The sequence below is a fragment of the Anabas testudineus genome, chromosome 7, assembly GCF_900324465.2.
Source record: "Anabas testudineus chromosome 7, fAnaTes1.2, whole genome shotgun sequence".
NCBI classification, from domain to species: Eukaryota; Metazoa; Chordata; class Actinopteri; order Anabantiformes; family Anabantidae; genus Anabas; species Anabas testudineus.
In genome coordinates this window covers 17119653-17142975 of record NC_046616.1, presented here as the reverse complement: position 1 = coordinate 17142975, position 23323 = coordinate 17119653, and the positions used below count along the sequence as shown (strand labels likewise).

The window sequence follows — 23323 nt, the reverse complement described above, 5'->3', positions numbered from 1 at the left end:
ACTAAAAGCATCTTTTTATAGGAGTGTTCATCAAAATGGGGGTCACGACTTACACACAGGGTCACAGGATAATGGCTGCAAGGTGATTACGTGATAGCAATGCAAAATGATCAAGTCAAATCATGCTCTTAATTTGCCTCTTAAAGCTGGTAAAAAAGAACCATTCACATTGTCAACAATGTAACTTTCAATAAATAGCGTTTTTTACTTTGCCCTGTGCTGGAAAGTAAACGTGTATGTAAAGGTTATCATTGCCGCTGTCTGCGCTCCAGACAGCTCCGTAGCTCAGAGGCTGTGCTGCTCTGTCTGGGTGTCATCGAGGTGTTTCAAACTAAAGGTCACCCTGGCAACAATAGGCCGACTCTTCTTTCTCCTATTGTAGTCTGCTCTGACCATCCACCGTTTATTATGGCGTGCTGCCCTGCCTCCGCAATGACTTTGTGACTTTGCACTGTTTTATGGGCGGTAGATGTGAACTCTGACTTATCGGTTTAATGATTGCAGTCACTTGCAGTTCGCAGTGACTTGCATTTTTTACAGTAAGTGCGAATTCCCCCTCCTCGTGTTAGGATGCATCAGCTAGATCCTTCCTTTGATTTAACATGGTCTCCTAGGAATTTTAAAGCGTTAGCTTCAGTGGCCACTGCAGCGTGCCAACCTCTCCCAGCATTCTTTGCACCAGCAACAGCTCTCATCACAGACCAGTGATAACACCCTGCACCTAATGAGGAGATGACATCTACATCCACACAGATGAATCCTGTTCCAGCGGTCTGCTGGGGGTTATCTTCCTCAAACAGTTATTCCAGGCTCTAACCACATAGCCATTTTTTCATTGAGGTGGTTATTCACTAACAATTACTTCATTAGAACTCGTATAGGTTGATCCTGAAAGGTCAAAATGTAATAAAACAACAAAGGCCGCTTGGCATCTGTTTTAGTCCGTGCATGCATGTGTCTGCGTTCGTGTGCATACAGCCTGTAGATACATGTGTGCCAGGTGAATCTCTCCAAAACGTGCTGTCTGTCTGCTGCTGTGTGTGCCCGAAGCAAAACCCTAAAGTGCATGTAGGTTGTTAAATTGTCATCAATCACCATGTTGCTCTTTGAAGATGAATGATGAGTGTCATTAACCTAGAACACACACACAGCCCTCTGCAGCATGACTTTGTGCCTGCTTGCTTGCTTAATAAGAGATAAAAACAAAACGTTGCATCTTCCTCTAATCTGTTTGACAGCTGGAGCCAACAGTACACTTACAGCTAAAGCTGTCATAAACACAACTTTCAGCCCTATTTCAATAAGTACGGTAGCGTGTGGGCTTGCCTCTCTTTGAGTGACACTCGGTGAAGGATTGCATCATTGTTGTTTCTCTTCCAGTGGAGGAAAATATGACCGGAGCGCCACATTCGGCTTCACTGTTTATGAGCTGAACTCTCTGAGGTATGAATGTGTTGACTCGGTTCCAAGTGGAAGCTTTGGATGTTTTTTGCGTTGTGTTTGGTTCCCACTGCTGGTCTGTTTGTCATGGTTAAATCATAGACATGCCACTGTAACTGAAGTCAAAAGGCTTATTGATAATATATTTAAAATACTGCAGCATGGGCATATTTTAAGACACGTGGACGGTATTGTTGGACAGACAGATTTCCCTCTGGAGGACGCTCTCGTGGAAACACATCAGGGGTTAAACAGTGTTGGTTCACTGAAGCGTTGGTCGTTTTTCACGCTGCTCTTTTGGGTGTACTTTACTTCCCAGTGCGTGATCAATCATGTCAAATCATTGCTGGTGACAAATGCCCAAGTGTGGACTCCTTGCTAGAGACATATTCCCCTCGAGACACACAGTCATACATGAACACTCGTACGCAAACCTCTGTCATCCATCACCGGCTCCCTTCCGAACACCTTTTCCACTAAAGCATAATGCAACACATGAAATGTGAGCGTGTGATTTTGATGCACGTTTGCCTTCTGTCGATGCTGAGCTGGGCGATGCTAACTGCTCTCCATCATCATCCTCTCTCTGTTACTTTGACCCCACATACCTCACATTTTCATTTCATTTTGTGCCAACCTTTGCCTCGTTTGAACTACGTATTTATTTTTACTCTCTGTTTCTCACTCCATCTCTGCTGCACAGTAATCTCTACTGAGCCGTACATAATCACAGGCCATCTGGGCGCCGCAGGGAGAGATGAGCCTGCAGCTCATCAGATGACCAAAATACACCGTGGGTGGACCTACACTCACGTGCATGCACTCACACATGCTATTAAGTCACACCCTTAATAGTTACAAATCATCACAGGGAAGTTAACAGCCATCAGACATTTCAAGACCTTACTCAAGGACGTACACTCCATTCAGACAAAGCACTGCAGTGTAACACAGGGGGAACAAACACAGCACCGCATTTGAAACCAAATCACACCTCTTTCAGCACCATGTAATGATGTTCCACAAGCACGATGGTGCACTTCAACGCTGGCCAACCACAAACCAACAGTGCAGGGAAAAAAATTAAAAGGGCCTTCAAAATAAATGACATTAAACAGTATGTATTGAAATATGTGTAGTTTATCTTCCAGTTATCATCCCGTCAGTCTTTGCTGTACGGCGGAATACAATAATCTGACCCCCAGACAGAGATTCAATCCAAATACCATGTCTACTGTATTTATGATCTGCTATGCCTAATATGCTTTACAGCCTCCTGGACTCATCTTGTCTGAGGGGCTGCACAAAAGCTCAGAGAGATCATTACTAAAATGCTGACTGCTGAGAAACAGATCATACAAAATAGATGTTTAAGACCCTTGCAATTATGTTATAATTATTCCAGTGAGTCTTATGTGATGTGTTGGAGCACATCAACAGAGCTGCTCCCGGTGAACAACTAACCGATGAAGCGGAAGTTTCTATTTTAACCATAGTGGAGCAGCGCTGGTGGTATCCGTTGTGTTTGTGAGAAATGGTGGTATAGCTAGCTGTCTGTTGTATATGCATTTCAATGTTTCTTATATCATGTTTCTACTTCTCTCCCGCAGCTATATCTTTTATCTTTTTTTGCTTTGCACCCCCCATCCTGCCTGCCCCAGACTCCCACAGTCAACATGCGACTAGTTTAGAAATAAAATTTCCAGATCTCGCTGCCACCAGTCAGCACTGCTCTAACAAAGTGGAACAGCAAGTCTGGTGGGTATTTTTTTTATGTTGAGGGGTAACATAGATACTGGGATTATGCCAGACTCTGGCCTCTTTGTAATTCAGATAAGACCTCTCTACTCCAGCAGATAGGTTTAAATATTAATTATGAATTTAAAGCGTCTCCTCTGGGTGAAATATTAATGACTTCTTCTTTAAAGAGAAGCTGTGACTCCTACGAGAGGACGGATGGCTGTGTGTAGATGTGTGCGAGTAATTAACATGTGTGTTTGTTAAAGTAATTTACATATCTTACACATTTTTTTTTTCTTTTAACTGGTGAATGTTTGAGGAGTCGTGGTTAAAGGTGGCTGTCAGGGCCAATATTTGTGAAGGCAGATATCATTAAAGATACTTCTTTTCAAGGACAAAAGAGGCACGCCAATTAAAGCTGACACATGCTTAAGACCGCCTGTCTTCATTTATATCTATAATCTGACCTTATTTCCTCCTGAAAGCTCTAATTGATTCCTGTATTGAATCTCTGTGAGTGCAATTCCCCTCAGAGAAAACTGATTGTGGGCTTAGTGAGTCAACATGAACGTGTTTCAGTTGCAGCGGAGGACTCCAGCTGCGTTAACTGTGTCCTTCCTCGACCTCTGTCGTCTGCCGAGGTTTGTGTGGATGTTGTGTCTAGCCGGCGCGCCACGATCTTCAGAGTGGCGTGAATATAAAAGTTGTTCATCCTCCAATCCCGTGCCTGTGTGTGTGTGTGTGAGCCTAAGCAATAGTGTGTAGATTTTGTCATATGGACGCACGTCTGTGTTGTCTTTCTGTTCGACGGCTTTTTGGAAAAATCCTGGAGTCGGGTCAGCATGCTGTGGAATGCGAATTGTATCCATGACAACAGCTCAGTGTCCTCCTTCCGGCTTTCATCCGCAGGGTGCATGCCATAGCAGCCAAACCAAGTGTGCCATGACATCAACCCACAGACTGATCCGAGCTATTTAAAAAGTTATTTATCTATGCAGATTTCCGTACTGAGTCCCCTGTGACTCTAACTGGGCTAAGTCCTCAGTGTGACAGAACTAAACGAAGAGAGGCGAAACGTGTTTGTGAGTGTTTGTGTACATCAAATCCAGCACAGTCTTTTAAAAGCCAGTTGACTGCACTTTGGCTGGTTTTCAAACAGCGCTGATGCAGTGTTTTGCATATTGTTGATGACATTATTATGCATGTCTCTATGTCTGCTACAGCACAGTGGAAGTCTCCCTAAGTGACGCACTGTTGACTGTTTGATGAACATTGGCTGACCTTGATTTTTCGCATTAAATAGGGACAGAACCATGTTTATTTTTCTTTTTTCAGCTTAAAATTTGTCAGTGGCAGTCTCGTTTTCTATGTTAAACTGGGAAAGAAAACCAGGTGATGAGTGGTATTTTCCATCCCTGTGTAACTGTCTGAGTAACACTCGGGTGGGGAGGGTGTGCGGTTGGTGAAACTATTGGGCAGATGTGTGACAGATGCCCTCCTTAGGGCATTAGAGCGGAGAAGATTTAGACAACTAGAAGTTGCCAATATTCCACTGTGTTCCTTTGTGACAGAGGAAGCAAATACTACGACACGATATCTTCTTTATGACAGATGGAAGGAGGTCCTTGTTGCAATCAGTCAGAGCTGTAAAGGGTGACAGAGAGGCAGGAGAACACTGCCAGCTTGGTTAATTTCCTCTGTCCTGCTACTCCCTGTATGCCACTCCACCTCTTATTTCTTACTAGGCTTATTCCAGGCTAGAACATGGAAATCAAAGCCTTCCAGTTGCTCCTTTTGAAGCCAGATTACACTCTGAGCAGCGATATCAGCCTTACACTAGCAAAAGAGAGGTAACAAGATGGCGAGAGGTTGAAAATTCCTCCCTAACCCTGAGCTCACATTCCTCTCTTTGGTGTAAAGAGGGGGCACGAGCACCATGCTTCATTAGATAACCCACAAAGGCGAGGCTCTATTCTGATTTGAAATGGGTTTTTCCCCTTTATTTGGATTGCCCCTCGGGCTGGCTGCAACATTCTCCATCTCATCTTTCTCTCATGTGAGAATATTTCACGTCGCTGTGGGGTTGAGTAGCCGGCCCTACTGCAGTGTAGAGCAGTACCTGTTCCCCGTCCTGTGTGATGCATAATTCACTGTGTTGAGAATTTCAATCTGTGGCCTGGAATCGACTGTTGAAGGTGATGGGGATTTACACGGGAGGACGAAGTTATTGTTGCTGCTTCAACAGGAGGAAGAGAGGATCAATAAGAGCCCATTTTAACCCACTCTCAGCCACTCTGAATTTCGCATCCTGTGTTTCCTGAATCTGAATCGAACAGAGACACCCATCCCCCTCTTATGTTCTCCCTCTCCTCCACTGTTCTCCTCACACCAAGCCTTAAAGCGCTGTTATCGTTTTGGGAGAGGGGATATTCCAGCGGTGTTTCCATGGTTATCCCTGGCATTTGTCTGTGGCTTCAGAGCTGTTGTCGGGCAGTGTCACCACATCTTTCAGACCGATGTCACCCCAACCATTGAGCGGGGAGAAGGGGAACACAGAGAGATATGAAGGGGGAGCAGCGGTTGTAATTATATGTGCATATGAAGAGGGTTGGAGCAGCTTGGGCACGTCACCCTGGCAGCTTTTATGATCTCTATGTCTGTGGGGGGAAGTAGCCCAGAGACGCGGATGTACTCCCCAGAGACTTGTGGTAAAGTGGGTCCCCAAAGAATACAACAGCATACATTATTTACACATCAGACATACAAATTATTTTCAGGAGAGAACTAAAATGATCCGTTGGTTGGTTAATGCAACAATCAACAACGGTTCTAATAATCAGCTGTTTGAGACATTCAAGAAACAAGCTGCAGCTACTCAGATGTGGCCATTAGCTGCTTTTTTTCTGTTTTAGTTCCTTATTTAGGCACTTTAGGAATACAGATTGTTTTCAGGAAAGAAAGGTTATTATGAAACTGTTATTTTGGAAGGTTGTCAATCAATCATCATTCATCATTTGCAAGTTTCAGGTTCTTAAATTAGACTCTTTGCTGTTTTTCACAAAACCAACTCAATAAGGATGATAATTAAATAGTTTGTTGGCAGAAAGACACTATTACAAATAGTAATATTAAAAGTAGGTTTTGGAATAGGTTAGGTTCTCCGCTTTACTCATATCCTCACACAGTCATGCAACAACTGCGCTGACACACCCACTGATACTTACACACACTTCCCCCATCTTTCATGCAGCCACTTCATAGCCTCTCTCCCTCCTCCACTTTTTGCTCTCTCACTTAACTCTCCCCTCCCTCTCCATCGCCCCCTCCTTTTTCTTTTTACCCCCCTCTACCTCCTGCCAGCCCGGGCCGTCATTAGTTTCCATGGTGACAGTTGGGAGGCATTATTGCCGGCGGAGAACTGCTTCTGGGATCCTTTCAGCGTGGCAGCGGCAGAGGCATTGTTTAGTCCTCTGCTCTGAATGATGCAGGGATCAGGACAGGGAGAGCGCAGGGCAGGAGGAGCACATTTTTTTGGGGCAGGGACGGTGCGTTTGTAGAGGGTGAGGGGAGGAGCAGGAAAAGGAGGAGGAGGAGAGCAAAGAGGTGGAAGGGAGGGCGAGAGAGGGAGAGAGGCAGCGTGGTGGTTAGAGAGTCGATGAGGGAACAGGAGTAGTAGCAGTAGCAGACTCACGCTGTCTCCCTGAGAGCACCACTAAAACATCCACACTCCTCCTCGTGCTGGACTAGTTTTTTTTCCTCTCTTTTGTATTTTTGTTTGTTTTTGTTTACACCCTTTTCACTCGGCAGGAGACGAGAGGATCTACAGAGATTGCATAGAAGAGAGAGCAAAAACATAGAAATCGTTAATAGCAGATGGCACGCTGAGTTTAGCTGGTGAGTGACAAAATATAAGACCTGTATGTGCATCTGTGGGTATAAATGTGCAGAATTATGCACACGAGTTAGTCTTAGTGTGTATGAATGTATGGAGCATGTGCTGATTCTTTACAAAATGCATGTTTTTCTCCAAACCTGTGTCTGGGTCATGTTTGGGTGTGTGGTCTTGTAGCTGTCTGTTGGATGTGGGCTAATTGTTGCTGGCCTCTGAAATATACATGCTAGTCGGCATGTTTTATTGACAACATACACTAGGGGCAATTTTCTCCTTCCCTCACTTTGTGCACTTACTACTGTTTTTTCTTGATCTACTGATGTGTGGTGAGTAATGTAGTGAGCAGCGAATAGTAGCAGCGTTCCTTTCAGTTCATTTCTCCTGTGATGTCTTTCAGATAAAATGGCACTCAGACTATTTTTCCCTCTGACAATTTTACAACTTTCAGTCGATACAGGAGCGGTCAAGGCTGTAGTGAATAAAAGTGACAGGCGAAGACCACTGCTAGCTCGATGATGTCATTTCATGGCCGCATTACAATGACTTCACAGGTGATTGAAAGCTTAAGTGATCACGTAGCCAGCACTTTGTGTATTTTGTCAGTTATTCACCGCTGCTGTGTTAGTGTTTATATTCAGTCTCTTAGGGTTTTTGGCGCACTATAATTTAGCTGACTAGGGAGTTGTCTTAAGGAGCAGGGAGTCTGAGTGTTTCCATGACAACCAGCAGCAGCTGTGTGAGCTGGGCTGAGTTAGTGGCAGACTCTGTGTCATTGCCTAGAGACGGGGAGGCTCAGTCCAATCAACGACCTTTTGACCCAGATCAATGGGATAGTGCTCAGCCATGGAAGCATAGGGTCTGGCTCATACATACATACATTTATACCATGGGATGGTGGCAGTGTTGTGCACCTTTACTTCAGCTTACACTTCCTGTATCATCACAACTTCCACTGGGAGCAGAGCAGTGGTAGTAGTGGTGTAGAAACAGGTTTCTCATACACTGTATATATCAGTTATAGCAGATGGATTCATTTAAAGTGTCATTAAAATTGGATTATTACATGTATGCAGTACAAATAACAAACACAATACTGAAGAAAAACACCACATATCTAGATTATAACCAGTTACTGACAGTTAACGTGTACTAGCTTTACCATCTTATGATCAGTAGTCTCTATCTAAGGCTGTAAAGTATCTTATTGTCCGTGTCCAAATTGCTCACACTTTGCTACAACAGCGTTGTCTAATTTCCCCTGCATCAGCAAAGAAGAATGGTGATCCTATCTCAAGGGTTAAAAAAGAACTGAATCAGCATCTCTGTGACGAAGTCTCAACAAAACCAGTTCACCATAAGCTGGTATTTATGGTGAGGCCGCCATGTAGAAACCTCCTGTGCTCAAGGCCAACACAAGGACTCACACAGTTAGCTGTGTGAAAGGCAAAATGCTAGAACCCCTGTGCAGTGGAAAAAGTAGTGAGTCACTTTTCATCCCCTTTTCTATGTACGGACAGGTTTACTTTTAGAAAAAGCCAAGGGAGAGGATGTCTTCAGCCCACAGTGTCCACAAGTATTCAATACAGGGGTGGGTCTGTAATGTGAGGGCAGCTACGCTGGAGGAGTCATAGGCAGTTGCTCTGTTTGTCTGCTTGTCTGTACTTTCTCTGCACTTTAAACTTCCTTCAAAACTCAAAAAGTATTTGTTTCTTGTCCACCTCATGTCGATACTATATAAACTAATAAAAGTTTGTGGTTTTCCCTTCATTCCTTGGTTGAGTCAAGAGGAAGGGCTTTCTTCATATTGGTCAGAGATGCTGAAGAACTTGTGGTGATACTGACCAAAACACACACACACACACACACACACACACAAACACACACATACTTGCAGATGCCAAGTTTAACAGTCACCCTGATTAGTGTACTCTGTCATCATGAGAATTATTCTCTCTATTTCCTCTTAACCCAAGCACCTGGCATCTTTCTCCACTTAGAGCCGGTGATGGTATTTCCTGTGTTGGCATGATAATTAGAAGAACAAGCAAACAAAAAGAAATGTTAAGTGATTTGACAATGACAGATGAGCAGACAATGCTACCACAGTGTTAACCAGACGAGGCAGAGTGCTTTTTATGTGCCATCAGAATGTATCACACTTCCTGCCTGATATTGCACTATTGAACTTTCACTTATGTTCTTCACATTTTAAGAAGTTGCAAGTGTTTTGTTTTTCATTATCATGCATGTCCTTGCGTCTCTGTTTGTGTGTGACTACGTGCGTGGGCCCTTCGCTTCTCCATTTGGTCTGTGCAGTCAGTCAGAACGTGTTAGGAGCTCTCTTGTCTCCACCGAAGCACGTTGTCGTATAAAACCTTGGCATCAGACACGGGAAGGAATAGAAAGATCACATGTTCACAAACAACTCTGCCAACTTTAGAGAGTAATATCTACCTTTTAGTCTGACCGTCCTCAGAGTGAGAGGCCCTCAGCATCTGTCTGTCACTTAAAATGTTTGCAAGGTTAAAGTGGCCATGCTGAAGCTGCCTTTGTAGTTGTGTCCTAGTGCTCTAGGAGGAGGGATCACTTCCAGAGGCCAGTTACAAGACATCCAATGAATTTCAGCAACAGTGAATAATAAGTGCATGTACAGTAAAGTGTGCAGTGCATGTCTTTAGGTGCTTGTTTGCATTTATTGATGCATAAGAGCTGCCATAATTAGTTTTAATATATTTTCCTTTAGGGATGTGTGGAGAATCCTTTACTGCTATTTTCACATTAGGAGGGAACTTTAATGTCTCCTCGTAAAGTGGAAAGTCAGTACCTGCACACATATGGCTGCTTGCAGTAACTGGGGAACTACCATAAATGGTAAATGTCACGACAGTGAGCTGTTCACAGTGATCTCCCAGTTTTTGTGGTTCGCAAAGCTTGACTGATCTTTCTCTGAGAAAGTGTGGGAATGGGGTAAAGAAAGGAAGAAAGAATAGGATTTATGGACTATTTAGTCGGATGAAGCCAGTTGCGGCTTACTAGAAAAACTAGAAAATGTATAAATGTATTATTTTTCAACTACTGCATTGATCCATTTGAGGAAATTGTTACTGTTGGATATCAGTGTCTTATCCAAGGACACTGCCACATATGGGAAGTGGGATAGGAGCCACTGATCCTGTAGTTCATGGACAAGGGCTCTACCAGTTGAGTCACTGCCTTTTTCCGGTATGTAGGAAATATATTGGCTTTCTCTTCACACTGCTGATGTATCCTTGATGCGGACAAAAGACACTGTGTAGCAGCAATAACCGCAGCCTCTTATGGGCTCTTTTTGATTATTTCTTAACCTCCTTTTGACAAATATAAACAGGCGAGCAGGGCTTTATTATCCTGCTTTGGCTTGTTTTTGGTTTTTTTAGCTCTTGGTTTGATAAACTGCAAAATAATTCACCACCATCAGTGGCATACATACATGTAGCAGTGGGTCAGCTTCTCTAGTTCAAATTCTAACAATGGCACTATATTCTAATAGTGTAAGTGTATAAGAAGCTGAGCATGGCAGACTAACTGTCTGCTGTGAGGGTTCACTGACATGGCTCTAAGCACTCCAGTGTACTTATGCAAGGGGAAATACTAGAGCCATTATAGAGGAAATAGGAGCCTTTATTAGTCTGTCTAGTGTACACCTGGCTTCCATAACAGGCCTGTCCTTGTACAGTGATTTCTGTGTGTGTGTGTGTGTTTGTGTGTCTGTGTGTTCATGGTTCTTGGTATGTCTTGGCTTCTTGCTCTCATGTCGTGGCTAATTCTGCCCTCCACAAACAGCAGCTTGAAAAACTTTGAAGGATGGCGGTTTCCATTCAAAGCTTTTTCTGCACAAAATCTTAATTCAGGCTTCTCCCGCACTGACATTTAAAAGTATTCTCAGGTTTCAAAGTTTGGTGACTCATCTAAGAAATTTCAGCCCAGTGAACTAGTGTCAGGCACTTTGTTCATGAGTTAAGGCAGACTGACAGGGGTTGCTTGCCTCAGATGCTCCTTGCCGGACAGATTCCCAATGCTGATGCTGCCACTCGGGAGCCAAGTGACATTTTGAACATGATTCTGACGTCAAATAAGACGCGTCAATGTTGAGTGCACAGTGACCTTTTTGTGTGTATGTTGGTAAGAGTCCAGTGTGTATCTGCACAGAGGAGCAGTGAGTTACCCTCCTGTTCATCACCTTTCTTTTTCAGCAGCCCAGCCCTTTATGTCCACACACACCCTTTCTGGATAAGACCAACCACACTGGACAAAACTGGACTGGAGTGGGCACCACATTGACCTGTACTCAACAGGGCTGTCCCACTCTGGGACACTTTGACTGTCAACAGTCTCATAGACACTCCCCTGCACATGCTGACATCCCTCCTGCCGGGAACAGATGCAGGGTGGTGCAGTGGGGACCCTCCCACCTCACCTAATACTACCAGAGAGCATTGGGAAGAACACTGTGTTAGGGGACAAATGACAGAAAAGGATAGTGTGGCATTAATGTTGTAGTGGGAAGGTGAGAAAGGAAGAAGTCCATGCTGTTGTTGAAGCCTCTCAAATTTAAGTATTAGCTGTTTTTTTGTACATTTACATATTGATTATAATGCCTTGGGATTATGGACAAATGTTTAATTATTTAATTATAATGTCAAAAAATATCCAAATCTTATCAAATCTATCAATGTATTCGTTATTTTATATGAAAATGATCAAATCCTCCCATTTGAAAAGCTGAAACCAGCAAATATTGGACCCATATCTCTTCTTCTGCAACTGCGCAATAACTGTTATGCGATCATCAAAATATTTGTTAATTAGTTAATCATTTCTAGTGCAAACATGTCCTCCCTCTAATTTTCTCATTTCCAAAAAATAGTGCATTGCAGAGTAGAAATGCTGTATTCAGTGGATATGCTCAGCATGCTCCACTTCCTTCTGTTGTTCTGTTGAGGGAGACTGGTTTTTCCAGAGGTGTAATTCTGTGGCTGCGAGAGGTGTTTTTTGGTTGCCTGTGAAATGTTCTCTCGGTGTGGGTTTCATTTTTATTTGGGAAAGGGAATCATTTGCTCGGCAGTGTTTTGGGTAGCTGCTCAGTGTTTTTCTGCGGTTGGACTGTAACAATTTGCAGCATGATGTAAAAGGTTAGCAGATTACGTTACAATGGTATCAGTGTTGACATGAGTTAAGTGTCAAAGACGTTTTGTGGTTTGTACTGCACATGGGTTTCTATGACGTTCAGCGACCCGGCATACAGATAGAACAGTACGTGCTCATTTACAGCGGCAGCAAAAAGTATGTGAACCTTTTTCAATTTTCATGCTTTTCTGCAATCATTTGTAATAAAATGTGATCTGATCTTCATCTAAGACAACAAATATGATGACTTTCTTGCCACTGTACATGTGTATGCACGGTCTTATGTGCATGTGTTTGGCTCCTGGAGACAATTGAAAAGCCACACGTCTATACCATCAATCTGTCAGCAATTAATCAATCATGGAGTCAACCGCATGACAAGTCTTTAACCGGTTCTGTCCCCCATGATGATTGGTTAATCCCACCAATCAATATATGGTAAAATAATCAATATATTCACACTTCAGAGACCCTTCCTCAATTTTGAGATTGGTCGAGGCTTGAACCTTTAGATTTAACTGCACCATCCCCAATAAAATCTAGTCTTCTAAGAACTAGGAATGATTGAAATTTGTTTTGAAAATGCTATTTCAGGCTTTGGGTGCTGATGAGTCATGGAGCAGACCTGTGTTTGTTAAGTCCTTCCACAGTCCCTGTGGGAATGGAAAGAGCTGTAATGTTTTTTTTCCAGCACCAGCAGTTAGTCATGCCCTTTGCTAGTGAAGGTGTGTTAGTGTTTGCTGAAATGGAGAGGAGAAGATGGTCTCTTTGTGCTCGGCTTCGCCCTGATTGTTGTGCAAAACAGTCGGTGGGGTTTTTAAGTTACACAGAGAAAGCCACCATTGAGCATGGTTACAGTGGGCTTCAGTAGTTTCTGGGACAGTCAGGCAGTTATCTCTGCAGGAAGGTTTGTAAACCCCCTTGTTCTTCTGTGTGTGTGTGTGTGTGTGTGTGTGTTGTCCTAATTGCGATCTGTGGCTGCTTCCTGTACAGTAATGCTCCGCACTGCGTCCAGACAAACAGAGGCTTATTGCTCTGCACTCATAAAAGTCACGTTTTAGCGGTTGCGGTAGTGGAAGGAAGCTGTAAAGTGGAGAGGTTTGTAGCCATGCTATCAAGTCGCCTCCTTGATGATAAATATGAATTTTAGATCATCATTTGTTATTTCCTAACATCATCGTACTGCTTACTGTAAACTGTGAGTGTCCTCCCATGACTTATACCATATCTGTAAACTTGGCAGCCAAATTGAAATGGCTTTGAGTCACACTGTAGGAAAGAGGTCAGCAAACGTGTTACTCACCCTCAACTTTTCTTCTGTCTAGCCAGCAAGGACACGGCAGTGTCTGGAGAATAAAGACTGCTCGTGGACTCATGTTTTGCGCATCCAGTCACACAAACACATGAAATATGACATTTACCGGCTATGACTGATTGCTGGGTGGTGTGGCTTTTGTGTAGATGGAAAGGACAATAGCCGGGATGTGTTCGGATTTATTCATTTGTTAATTCGTTTGACATTTAGAAGTCCACTTTTGTCTGAGCAGTCTGCCTACTGAAAGGAAAAGTAGTTCTTTATAGTTCATCATGACCTACCTACTATATTAGTGCTATAGATCAGCATTGTTGCTATGGCAATAGCCTCTTCTTTGGTGTCTCAGTGCACACTGAAGGACAATCCTTTCTAGAGCAACTCGATTTAATCTGGGTCTCCGCAAGGACAAAACTCAGATATTAACTTGTCTTTTTGCGTTTAGCTTTTGCCACTTCTGGTTGACAGTTACACTGTATCATTAGAGGAAATGAAACACGATAAGTTTGTTTTTTCTCACTGTATTTACAATAACTGCTGCAGATTGTGCTGAAGATTGCTAACACAACTCATCGCTGTTCTCGCCTCTGTCATTCAGCTGCACTTGATCGATGATCACCTTGTGTCTTCAATCATTCGCATTATCTATTTGTTTTGTGCTTCTGCTTACAACAATAGACTTTGACTTTCTGCAACACAATGCTGCCTCCTCATCCTATTCTCAACGTCTCAGTTTCTCCCCGGCTTATCTTCCTGAAATCTCATGGTCCTAATCAGTGGGAGCTGGTGAAATCTTCCCATTTAGTGTGGGAGACATGTCAGTGTAACTGCTGTGCCCACTGACCTGATTTAGCGGGAGATGACAGTCCTAACAAGATGACTTACCCCCCTTTCTCCTTTGCCCCCAGCCCCTGGGAAGCCATGATACCAGTGAAACTTGAGGCACCAGTACTTCTTAAATAACGCAACACAACACATAATCAAAGGCTCCACACTAATGGAGACATTGACAAAGAGAAGAGTGAATGGTTATGATCACAGTGCATGATGAAAAATAAATTAATATAGATTTGTAATCTGGGGCCAGATGCTACTGTACATGATTAGATAGCTGATGATCCTTCTCTATGTGTGTATGCGCATGATTGCACGTGTGTGCATTAATAAAGCCTGTGGTGAATTGAGACTTGGAGCCTCATTAGTCCATGAGGAAAATCTGCTGATTGTCAGAGATTAGGGATTCGCTCCCTAAACACTCTATGCTGGAGCAGCTGTTGTTATACTGACACCAATATTCCCTCTCTCGGCTGTGTTTTCTCTCTCGCTGCGTGTGAGATAGATCCTCTTAAAGTGATGCTCCACCCAAACTGTCCAGGGCCTCTTGGTTAAGACACATACCCACAATGTCACAGCTCAGTTCCTTCCGGTAGGACCATTTGTTGCACGTGGTACCGTATCTGTCTGTCGCTGTTTTTCTTGTCTCTCTGTTAAATAAAGGCAGAAAAAAAACAGACACAGCAAAGGTTTTGTTAAAGCTTGCTTGTTGTTCATAACATTATGCTTTTGGTCTGTTTTGTGGACACGAGAGCATCGAGCTCTGTATCAAATTAAAAAAATTGCCCCATTCTTGTGATTAAGGAACCTGACAGCTTTTTTTTTTTTCATTTGTTTGAATAATACGTGTGTATGTCATTGTCCCTGTGTTATTACTTTCTGGGAACTATCGGTGCGAGTTTCTCTGTGGATTCTGTGCATTTCTGGTTTGTAACTGTTGGGGTGATTTTTAAAAAGTAGATCAAGGTCAGCACACTCATTACTGTCTCCTGCTGCACAAGGGGAGAAGAGACACACGGGGAGGGGGGATACAGAGTGGTAGATGACATGGTGCTAAAATTAATAGTGACAGTTGCCTCTCTTTCATCTCCACTACCTTTGCGCCCTTCTAGCTGTTGGGGTTTAGCTTTGCTTGTTCCACTGTAAGGCTGGCTAAAGAAGTCTGTGGGAGTTGAGAGACTGCTCCTCAGTCTGACTGCAGAAAGCTGATCGATATGACTCTGGGTGGGGACAGGGAAACAGAGACATGGGCACAAGCAGAATGAGAGGAGATGAGCAGGTAATGCAGGCAGAGCCACACTAAGAAATTTGGTGCTGATATGGGAATAATGAGGTGTCGTGCTCATAAAAATGTCAGTGGGATTCAGTTATTCCTTGGTGGTGGAAGTAATGGGAGCAGGGCTGTCAGCTCAGCCCCACCAGGAGTTGGTTTGCAGGGAGGACACCTGATTGAAAGGCTGCCTGACTGCAGAGACTGCTGAATCTGAGTGATCCGTCTCCCAGACAGCACTGGGGCGAGAGGACTGTACTCAAGGGATGATGGGTAATAAATGACTCTGAGGGGGTCGCCTCAGGACTGACTGTGACTGACAGCCAGCTAGGCAATTTTTTGTGTGTACGTGTGCTTTGAGTCTGCAAGTCTTTGGGGTGTTTGAGGAAAAAGGAGAAAGAGCGAGTGAAGAGTTCATGAAGAGGCATACATCTGTTTTTACACTTATAGCTGTTATTTGGACTTCATATGATTTTATTTTTCATGCAAGACAGGACACAAACTGTGGACAACCTACTTAAAACAAAATGTTGCCAATTTTAGCCCAGTTTTTTGTCAACAGGGTTCTTTATGTCTACAGCTGGGTTATAATGGCTCTGTAATGCTGTACCTGTACTGTACATGTACATGCTGATGTGCAGCAGGTAAAGAACAGGCCCCACGTGTTTTTAAGAAATAGAGACAGTGAGAGAGTCTTTACATTTCTATAGAGATTCCCCAGTCAAATACCAGAAGGTATCTCAGTATTTCCGCACGTCAGTTACACAGCAGTCCTGACCTACACTGTAATGCAGTCTTTCAGCATTACAGTGTAGTTACTGTACTGTCTGGGAGCAAGTTTCATCAAAACCATGAATGAACAGACTAGGTTGTTTGTTGTATGCCTAATTAAAGGGTTGTACAGTGACTAATAGTGGCTGAAATGGTTTCTGCAGAGAAAGGTTGTCATAATTCCTACAGGGCGCGGTGGTGATAATGTCCTCCGATGTGTAATTCCTGTCTAATTGTCCTATTCATTCGTCCCTCAATAACTGGAACTGAACGGAGGAAATTAATGAGTGCAGATCAGTGCTCTCCTGTGTGATTTCACAAAAGCCCTCTTAAAATTACACATTTACTCTAGAAGTCTCATTATTTGGATCCCTTTTGAGTCCAAATCGCTTTAGTGTCTTGTCAGCTTCGAGCATTGTTCTGTAGAAAGAATGAAAGTGTGTGTAGAGTCGTGTGATAGGGGCAAAGCTGTCTGCTGTGGGCCAGCTGCGAGTGCGTGAGAAAAGATCGCTGGGCTATACCGTGGCATACAGTTATGTCACTTTGGCCCCAGTGGGAGGTACTTGGATCCAGTTTGGCCAGGTGCAGCTTCTTGAACACACCTGGGAAAGGATACGCGCATGTGTGTGTGTGTGTGTGTGTGTGTGTGTGTGTTTTGTGTTTGACTAAACTATAACGGATAAAGGTGTGTTTTTTTTCCACAGACTAGTTTCAGTTGCATATGGCAAACTGGGAGGGCAGGATTTGTTTTGATATTCAGTGTGTTGTGTGAGTGTTTTTTTTTCCATTTCACTTGTTCTTTGGACTTTGGCTATATGAACAGTTGGAGGCAAGGTACATGTAAAGTTTATTAACCGGCTCCTCTCTTTATCATAACATATTGTTTTCCACTCTGAATGATTTTTTTACATACAGCTTTTTGAAATCATTGTGATATGATATGTATAATGAGTTAGAAGTTACGTAGTCATATCTTTCACTGTGCGTCTCCTTGGTATTGTTGAACAATGATGTGTTGTGTTATTTTGTTCTCGAACGGTTAAGATTTTAATAAAGAAGAGTGTCAGCTCCTTACTCGCTCACTCCTGTGTTGTCAAGCCCCTGTTTGGTGTTAGGCGGTTTGATATGAGGGCCAGGTTTTGTGCTCATGTAACCATGACTACACAGTTTGCATAAGTGCGAGCCCCTACGCTGCCATCCTCTTTGTTGTTTGTCTTTCCCAGGAATGACCTCAGCTGGTCTTGGGTGAAATAGTTCTTCTCTAGGCAATCATTTGGCCAAAAGGTGTGCTTGTTCACATGATCATAGATTTTCCATGGAGTCGTTGTCATTTATAGATGGTATATAGCTCGGCCAGGTATATAACACAACATCTTTGTTGTTTGAGACAAAATCCAAGGACAGTCAAAGTGAAAATAAAACCAACCGACCGTAGATTTCCCCTGCATGCTATTCTGCTGTGGTGCAGAGAAGGTAGGAAAGCCTGCAGTACGCCACATGGGGCAGGCAGCGCAGCAGGACTCATTACACACTGAATTCTCTCCTTCCACAGCCTGCAGCATGGCTGAATAATACCAAATTATATGTGCCAGGGCTCATGTGGGGGCTTGGTGCAATTTCAGGATGTAACTCATTTGAGAAAGAGTTGAGGTGACTGTATCGAATCCATGAGCCTGCAGGAACTCTGTTGTATGGTTGTAGTTTGCATAGTTATTATTGTGGTCTGCTGAGGGTCATGAGCATGTATAATGGACATACACATAAGATAACAACTGAAGTGATTCTAAAGCACACACACACGGTACAGTAATCACAGGAGTCAAAACACAATGGAACAAAGTGCAGTCCAGTAACTTCCAAAGACAGGTCAGACTGAGCAAACCAAAATCAGAAGGACACAATTCTACATTGTTGAGCGATGTACTCTCTCTTGCGCTCACACACCATCTATGCACAGAGTGTGCAAAGAAGATTAGATATTAGCCAGTTCCTCACAGCATGGGAGAAACTAATATGCAACCACTGCTCCGTCTGCTGCCTCAGGCCTGGTGTTAGGATCAGTGCTGCACAGGTTTCTCTTCTATAGTTTCTTTGCTCTTTTCCCGTCCTGAAACACACACCGAGCTCAAGGTCGTTCTCCTGCAGTACCACATCATGATAGCAGGATTATTATACTGCATTTAGATGAGTCTCATCATACTGATCAATACCTCATATTGTCTTTCTTTTGTTCTCTTCCGCACAGATCTCCCTGCCTCCTCTCTGCAGTACCAGTGTGGATCAGTGGACTACCTGTGCTCTCCACGGCTGGTGAAGAAAAGTCCAACCCCAAGACAATGTCACGACAGGCCTGCCATCAAACCGCGGCCCCATCTCTCCACCTTATCCAGACAGCCAAACGCACAGAAACCTCAAGGTAAAAACTGTGACACAGTGTGGCCCCTTCAAAGACAGTTTTGACACTGGTGCTGTCATTATAATTGAAAGGTGCAGCAGGATCAGGCCGCTGTCATTTATTCCGCTCTCACAAACACTCTTCTATAACATGGTACATGTCAGCTGTCTGGCCTCACTCTGTCACTCATACAGCTCAGTAGGTCACCTCAGCAAACACTACTGATGTAAAGCAGGCCAATGGCTCCCAAGGGTGTGGGCATTTGAAGAATCACAAACATGAACAACCTGTGTTATGTTCAGGGAATATTGAGGAACATACTAGGACATTACCCCTCAGACTAGACCCAGTTTAAGAGGCTCACAAGTATTCAAAGTGTTTGGGAACTATATGACAAGTAGGATCCCTGCCTTACATATGACATTACTATATACTGTATATGAGCACTATATATAGATCCTTGATGAAATCACAATATATATCAACATTGTATTAGTTTGCTTGTTGTTTACCTTGTTATTGTTTTGCACATAAACTATCTGATAATTAGAAAAACATATATTTGCATTGCTAGTATTGTACAATCAACAGTCGCAAATATTCTCAATTTTCTAATCTATATATGGAATCGGAGAATGTTTTGAAACACTTCAGTCATTGACACATGATTTGCCACAGATCTAGTACTGACTGCATCTAAATGTCTGTCACAATGAACTACCAGTAACGTCCCTAGAGTATTATATTTTACTCGTAGCTTATCCTGAGAGAACAACTCAAATCAGAATATAAGCAGGACTTGGGACTTATTGAGTAGCATGAACCACAACATTAACCAACTTCTTGTGGTTGAAATATAGTTAGTGTAATGCAAGTTCCTGCGTCTCTCAAAAGGACCTGTTTTCAGAAAATGTTGAAGCACAGTAACATAATAAGAGGACCTTGTGGTGCCATCTTTGGACTTCCCTTTGCTGCTGATATTTAAATAAAAGCCTCTCAGATGTTTAGACACTCATGTTTATTTATTTCTAGCAGTGCTAAAAAAAATAAAGAAAAGAACAAAAGAAAAGAACATTTTAAAAGACGATTACCCTAAAAGGTTAATCAGGGTATTTATTGAATTATTGACTGAGATGTGTCTGTATTAATAGAGTATCAGTTATTTTTCTGCTTTTAAATTATCTTCAAAAGACAGAAGATAAATGTTTGAAACTAAATCTAGAAAAAACTCAAATTAAGAAACTAAATTGAGAAACTAAACAATTGAAACACCCAGCCTGTGTTGTTTTATCAGACAGTGACGCATACACTCAGAGGAAGTCCTCAAATTAACAACGGTACTATTCACATTTCCTGCTTTCAGACAAATAGGTTTCTGAAAATGAAATGTATGCAAAAAATACAGACTTGACGGTGAAATTGCAGACAGCGTGAAGGCATTCATTTTAAAGACAGCTCTGTCGGTTCTCTCTCTCTGTCTTTTTTTTATCTATCTGGAAATGCGGTAGCTTACGCACACACTTCTCAGCATCCTGTTCAGAAATAAGGAAGTGGGCCGATAGTTGATGCTCAGAGTCGATCATGCTCTCTCGCTACTTTACGTTTCTATCGTGAACTGAAATTCGTTTTTACTGTTTGGAGGTTTATCTTGAGGATTTGCAAGGAAACAAGCCACCCTAACATATGGACATAGCCATGGAGGTTTTCTCCCTTGGATTTATACGCGTTACCTGATTGTTTCTGTCAGTGTCTGCAGCCTCATGCTTTTCTGTTGCTCTGCTCTTCTCGCTTTTTCTGGACTCGTGCATTCGTAGTGCCCCCTAAACCTGTGCACCTGCTCGCCTCTGGGCAAGACAAGAAACCTAAGAGGATCCCCCCAGCGCCCTCAAGGCCTTTGCCAGCACCCCCTCCTCCACCAAAACCAAAACCTCCTGGCCCAGGAGCACAGCCGCAGAGAGAGGCCCAGAAGGTGGGGCTGCTCATTGAGAGGTTTGAGAATTCAAGGTAAGTTAATTAAGAGGAAATTTCAAATGATCGAATCAAATATCTTAGCCTACTTTGTCACACACATAGATGCTCTGTATTGGTTCAGGTGTGTGTGTGCTGATCAAGCACAGTCTCTACTTTTCTTGTTTTGTAGTACACCGTGTTGAGTCTCTGTTTGGCGGTCATTGATATTGTACTTTTTTCCTAGAAGCACATGTGATAGTGTCTTTTATTCTGATAGGGTTCCCATCCTGGGGGTGCTCCCACGCTCCCACCTGCACCTGTGTCTGAGAATGGACACTGTGTCTGACATCACTTCCTCCTCCGGCCCGGACACCACAGCTAAAGTTGCAGGAGAACCCTCCCCTGTGGACAAAGTTGCACTTGGCACCTCAGAACAGACTGATGGGGTATCTGAACTTTCATGTCTGGCTTCCATGCACATTGACGGCTCAGATGACGCCAGGCTGGAAGACAGTGCGGAGGACGACATCTCGCATGGGGTCAGTTGCCTTGACGACGTGGAGCGGGAGGAAGGCTCCTCCCAAGAGCTCCTGGACAATCCAGATTCCTCGGAGCAGAATGGGAAGATTCCTAACCGGGACAGTGGCATTGACAGCCCGTCATGCACCGCCGAAGGGGAAGGGTTCCCTGATGAGTGCGCCATCGACGAAGAGGACAATTACGACAGCGTCACTGAAACGGAGAGTGTGTCCTGCTGTGTTACCCTGGGTAACAAGCGAGACTCCACACAGGATGAGGACAGTGACTTGGATGAGGGGAGCAGTGGGGAGATCCACTCCCTGACAGACACACAAACTGGGTATCTGACAGATACACACTCAGAGGCCCACAAAGTAAGTACCTTGCATGCTTAAGCTTCATAAACTCATAGCCATAAAGCTGAGCAGCAATAATTTAAAGTCTGAATAGTCCCCACGCATCTCTGAGGTGGTGGTTAGTCTCTAACCCCCACACCTTGTTCCCAACTTCACTTTTTAATTTACATTTTGAGGAATTTGTATGGCATGTTTAAATTGAGCATGTGCTGCAGGTTTAAAAGCTTCACCTCAGACAGACAACCATCTCATGCAGTGGAAAAAGTAGTTATTATCTTGGCCTGGGTGAACAATATCACAGAACGCTTCTGCAAGAAACATTAGACACTGTTACAGCCTCAGTTTGTGACTTGACTTGTTTATAAGATGAACTCTGCGCATACAGAGGAAATGAATACCTGTTTGGAGGCTAAAACTGGAGCTTGTGAGAGGGTCTTTCAGTTTGACTATTGATTGTAAACAACATTGGTATGTCCAACAGTGCACATACTCTGCTTAGCAGCCTGTATGTGCTATTAGTGTTTCCAACTGTTTCTGGCATAAAATCAAAGTATGCTGGCATAAGAAAGAGAAATAGATTGTGGAGATGATGACAGAGAGATGAAACAATGTGAAATGAGAAGAGATAAAAGCTCAGACAAATTGAAAATGGTAGATAGCATTAGCTCATTGTGGATATTCAGTCCTGCAGCAGCCAGGCAGACCTACAGTATGAAGCTTAAAGCTGTGCAACACTGGCCAAAACTCATACGAATGTCACATCAATACACAAACACACAGCCTCTGCTGACCGCCCACGCCCCTTAGAGGAAAGGTATCCGCTCTTCAGTGCTTCCTGATCCCAGCCCTGCCGTGTAGAGGAAGGGTGTGTTGTTATGCGTGTGCTTGTTAATGTCTCTGTGTATGTGGCTTCACAAATGTGTCTGACATTGTAGCTGACATGTTGATGGCTGTAAAATGACAGCCTTTCACAGAGGATGTGGGTTTTTTTTTAGCGATGTGTGTTGCAAGAGGATAAGAAAGAGCTTAGCTGACTTCGGGTACCATGGTTATTGGAAACTATGATAATTCTGAGTTTAAGCCATGTTCGAGTCATAATAGCTGATCATGTCGATTTTTATACGGTATGATGATGATGAGGCGAAAGTCCTAAAGAATCCATGTGTGCGTGTGTATTTATGTGGTGAACAGCTGTTGTGAAAACCACATTGTCGCAATAGGATGTTTCATGACCCAGATGTGCGTTCAGTGTTACTGGGATGAACTTTATCGCCATCATAATCTTTCTACTTGTAATCATACTGTTTTTTTTATGTCTTCTCAGCTTCCTCAAAGAGGTCTTCACACACATTCACCACATCAGCTAATAAAATACCAGTTTCATAGTTTACCGCTGCTGAACTGAACCAGCGACTAAAATAGAGCTTTGTGAATGTCACTTTACAGACTACAGACTACAGATGCTGCTGACAGTAGCCTCAGCTCTAAGCATTAAATGACAAGTCCGTCATTTCTTTCTAAATTCAACATAAAAGAGATCTAAACCAGGGATTGATCCATAATAACAATTACCCACTCAGGAGAAAGCGAATCTTTCTTTATTGTTGTGCACAAATGTAAATAGACAAATACTCATTAGAGCACCACATACAATGAAGAAAATAGTCCCTAATAAAGG

At 43.2% G+C, this 23323-nt stretch overlaps 1 protein-coding gene across 2 annotated transcripts in view; it reads left to right on the top strand.

The window, feature by feature from the left end:
- Positions 1–23323, top strand: part of fgd (faciogenital dysplasia) — a 41813-nt gene that overhangs the window by 6442 nt on the left and 12048 nt on the right. The window contains exons 1-4 of one of the 2 annotated variants that reach the window (XM_026367924.1): positions 17168–17259; positions 18671–18841; positions 20635–20824; positions 21048–21663. In XM_026367924.1, coding sequence (XP_026223709.1) covers positions 17241–17259; positions 18671–18841; positions 20635–20824; positions 21048–21663 — 996 coding nt within the window. In that variant the 5' untranslated portion in view covers positions 17168–17240. Of the gene's footprint in view, positions 1–17167; positions 17260–18670; positions 18842–20634; positions 20825–21047; positions 21664–23323 lie in introns of those variants that run through there. The other variant, XM_026367923.1, reaches the window with a different exon arrangement.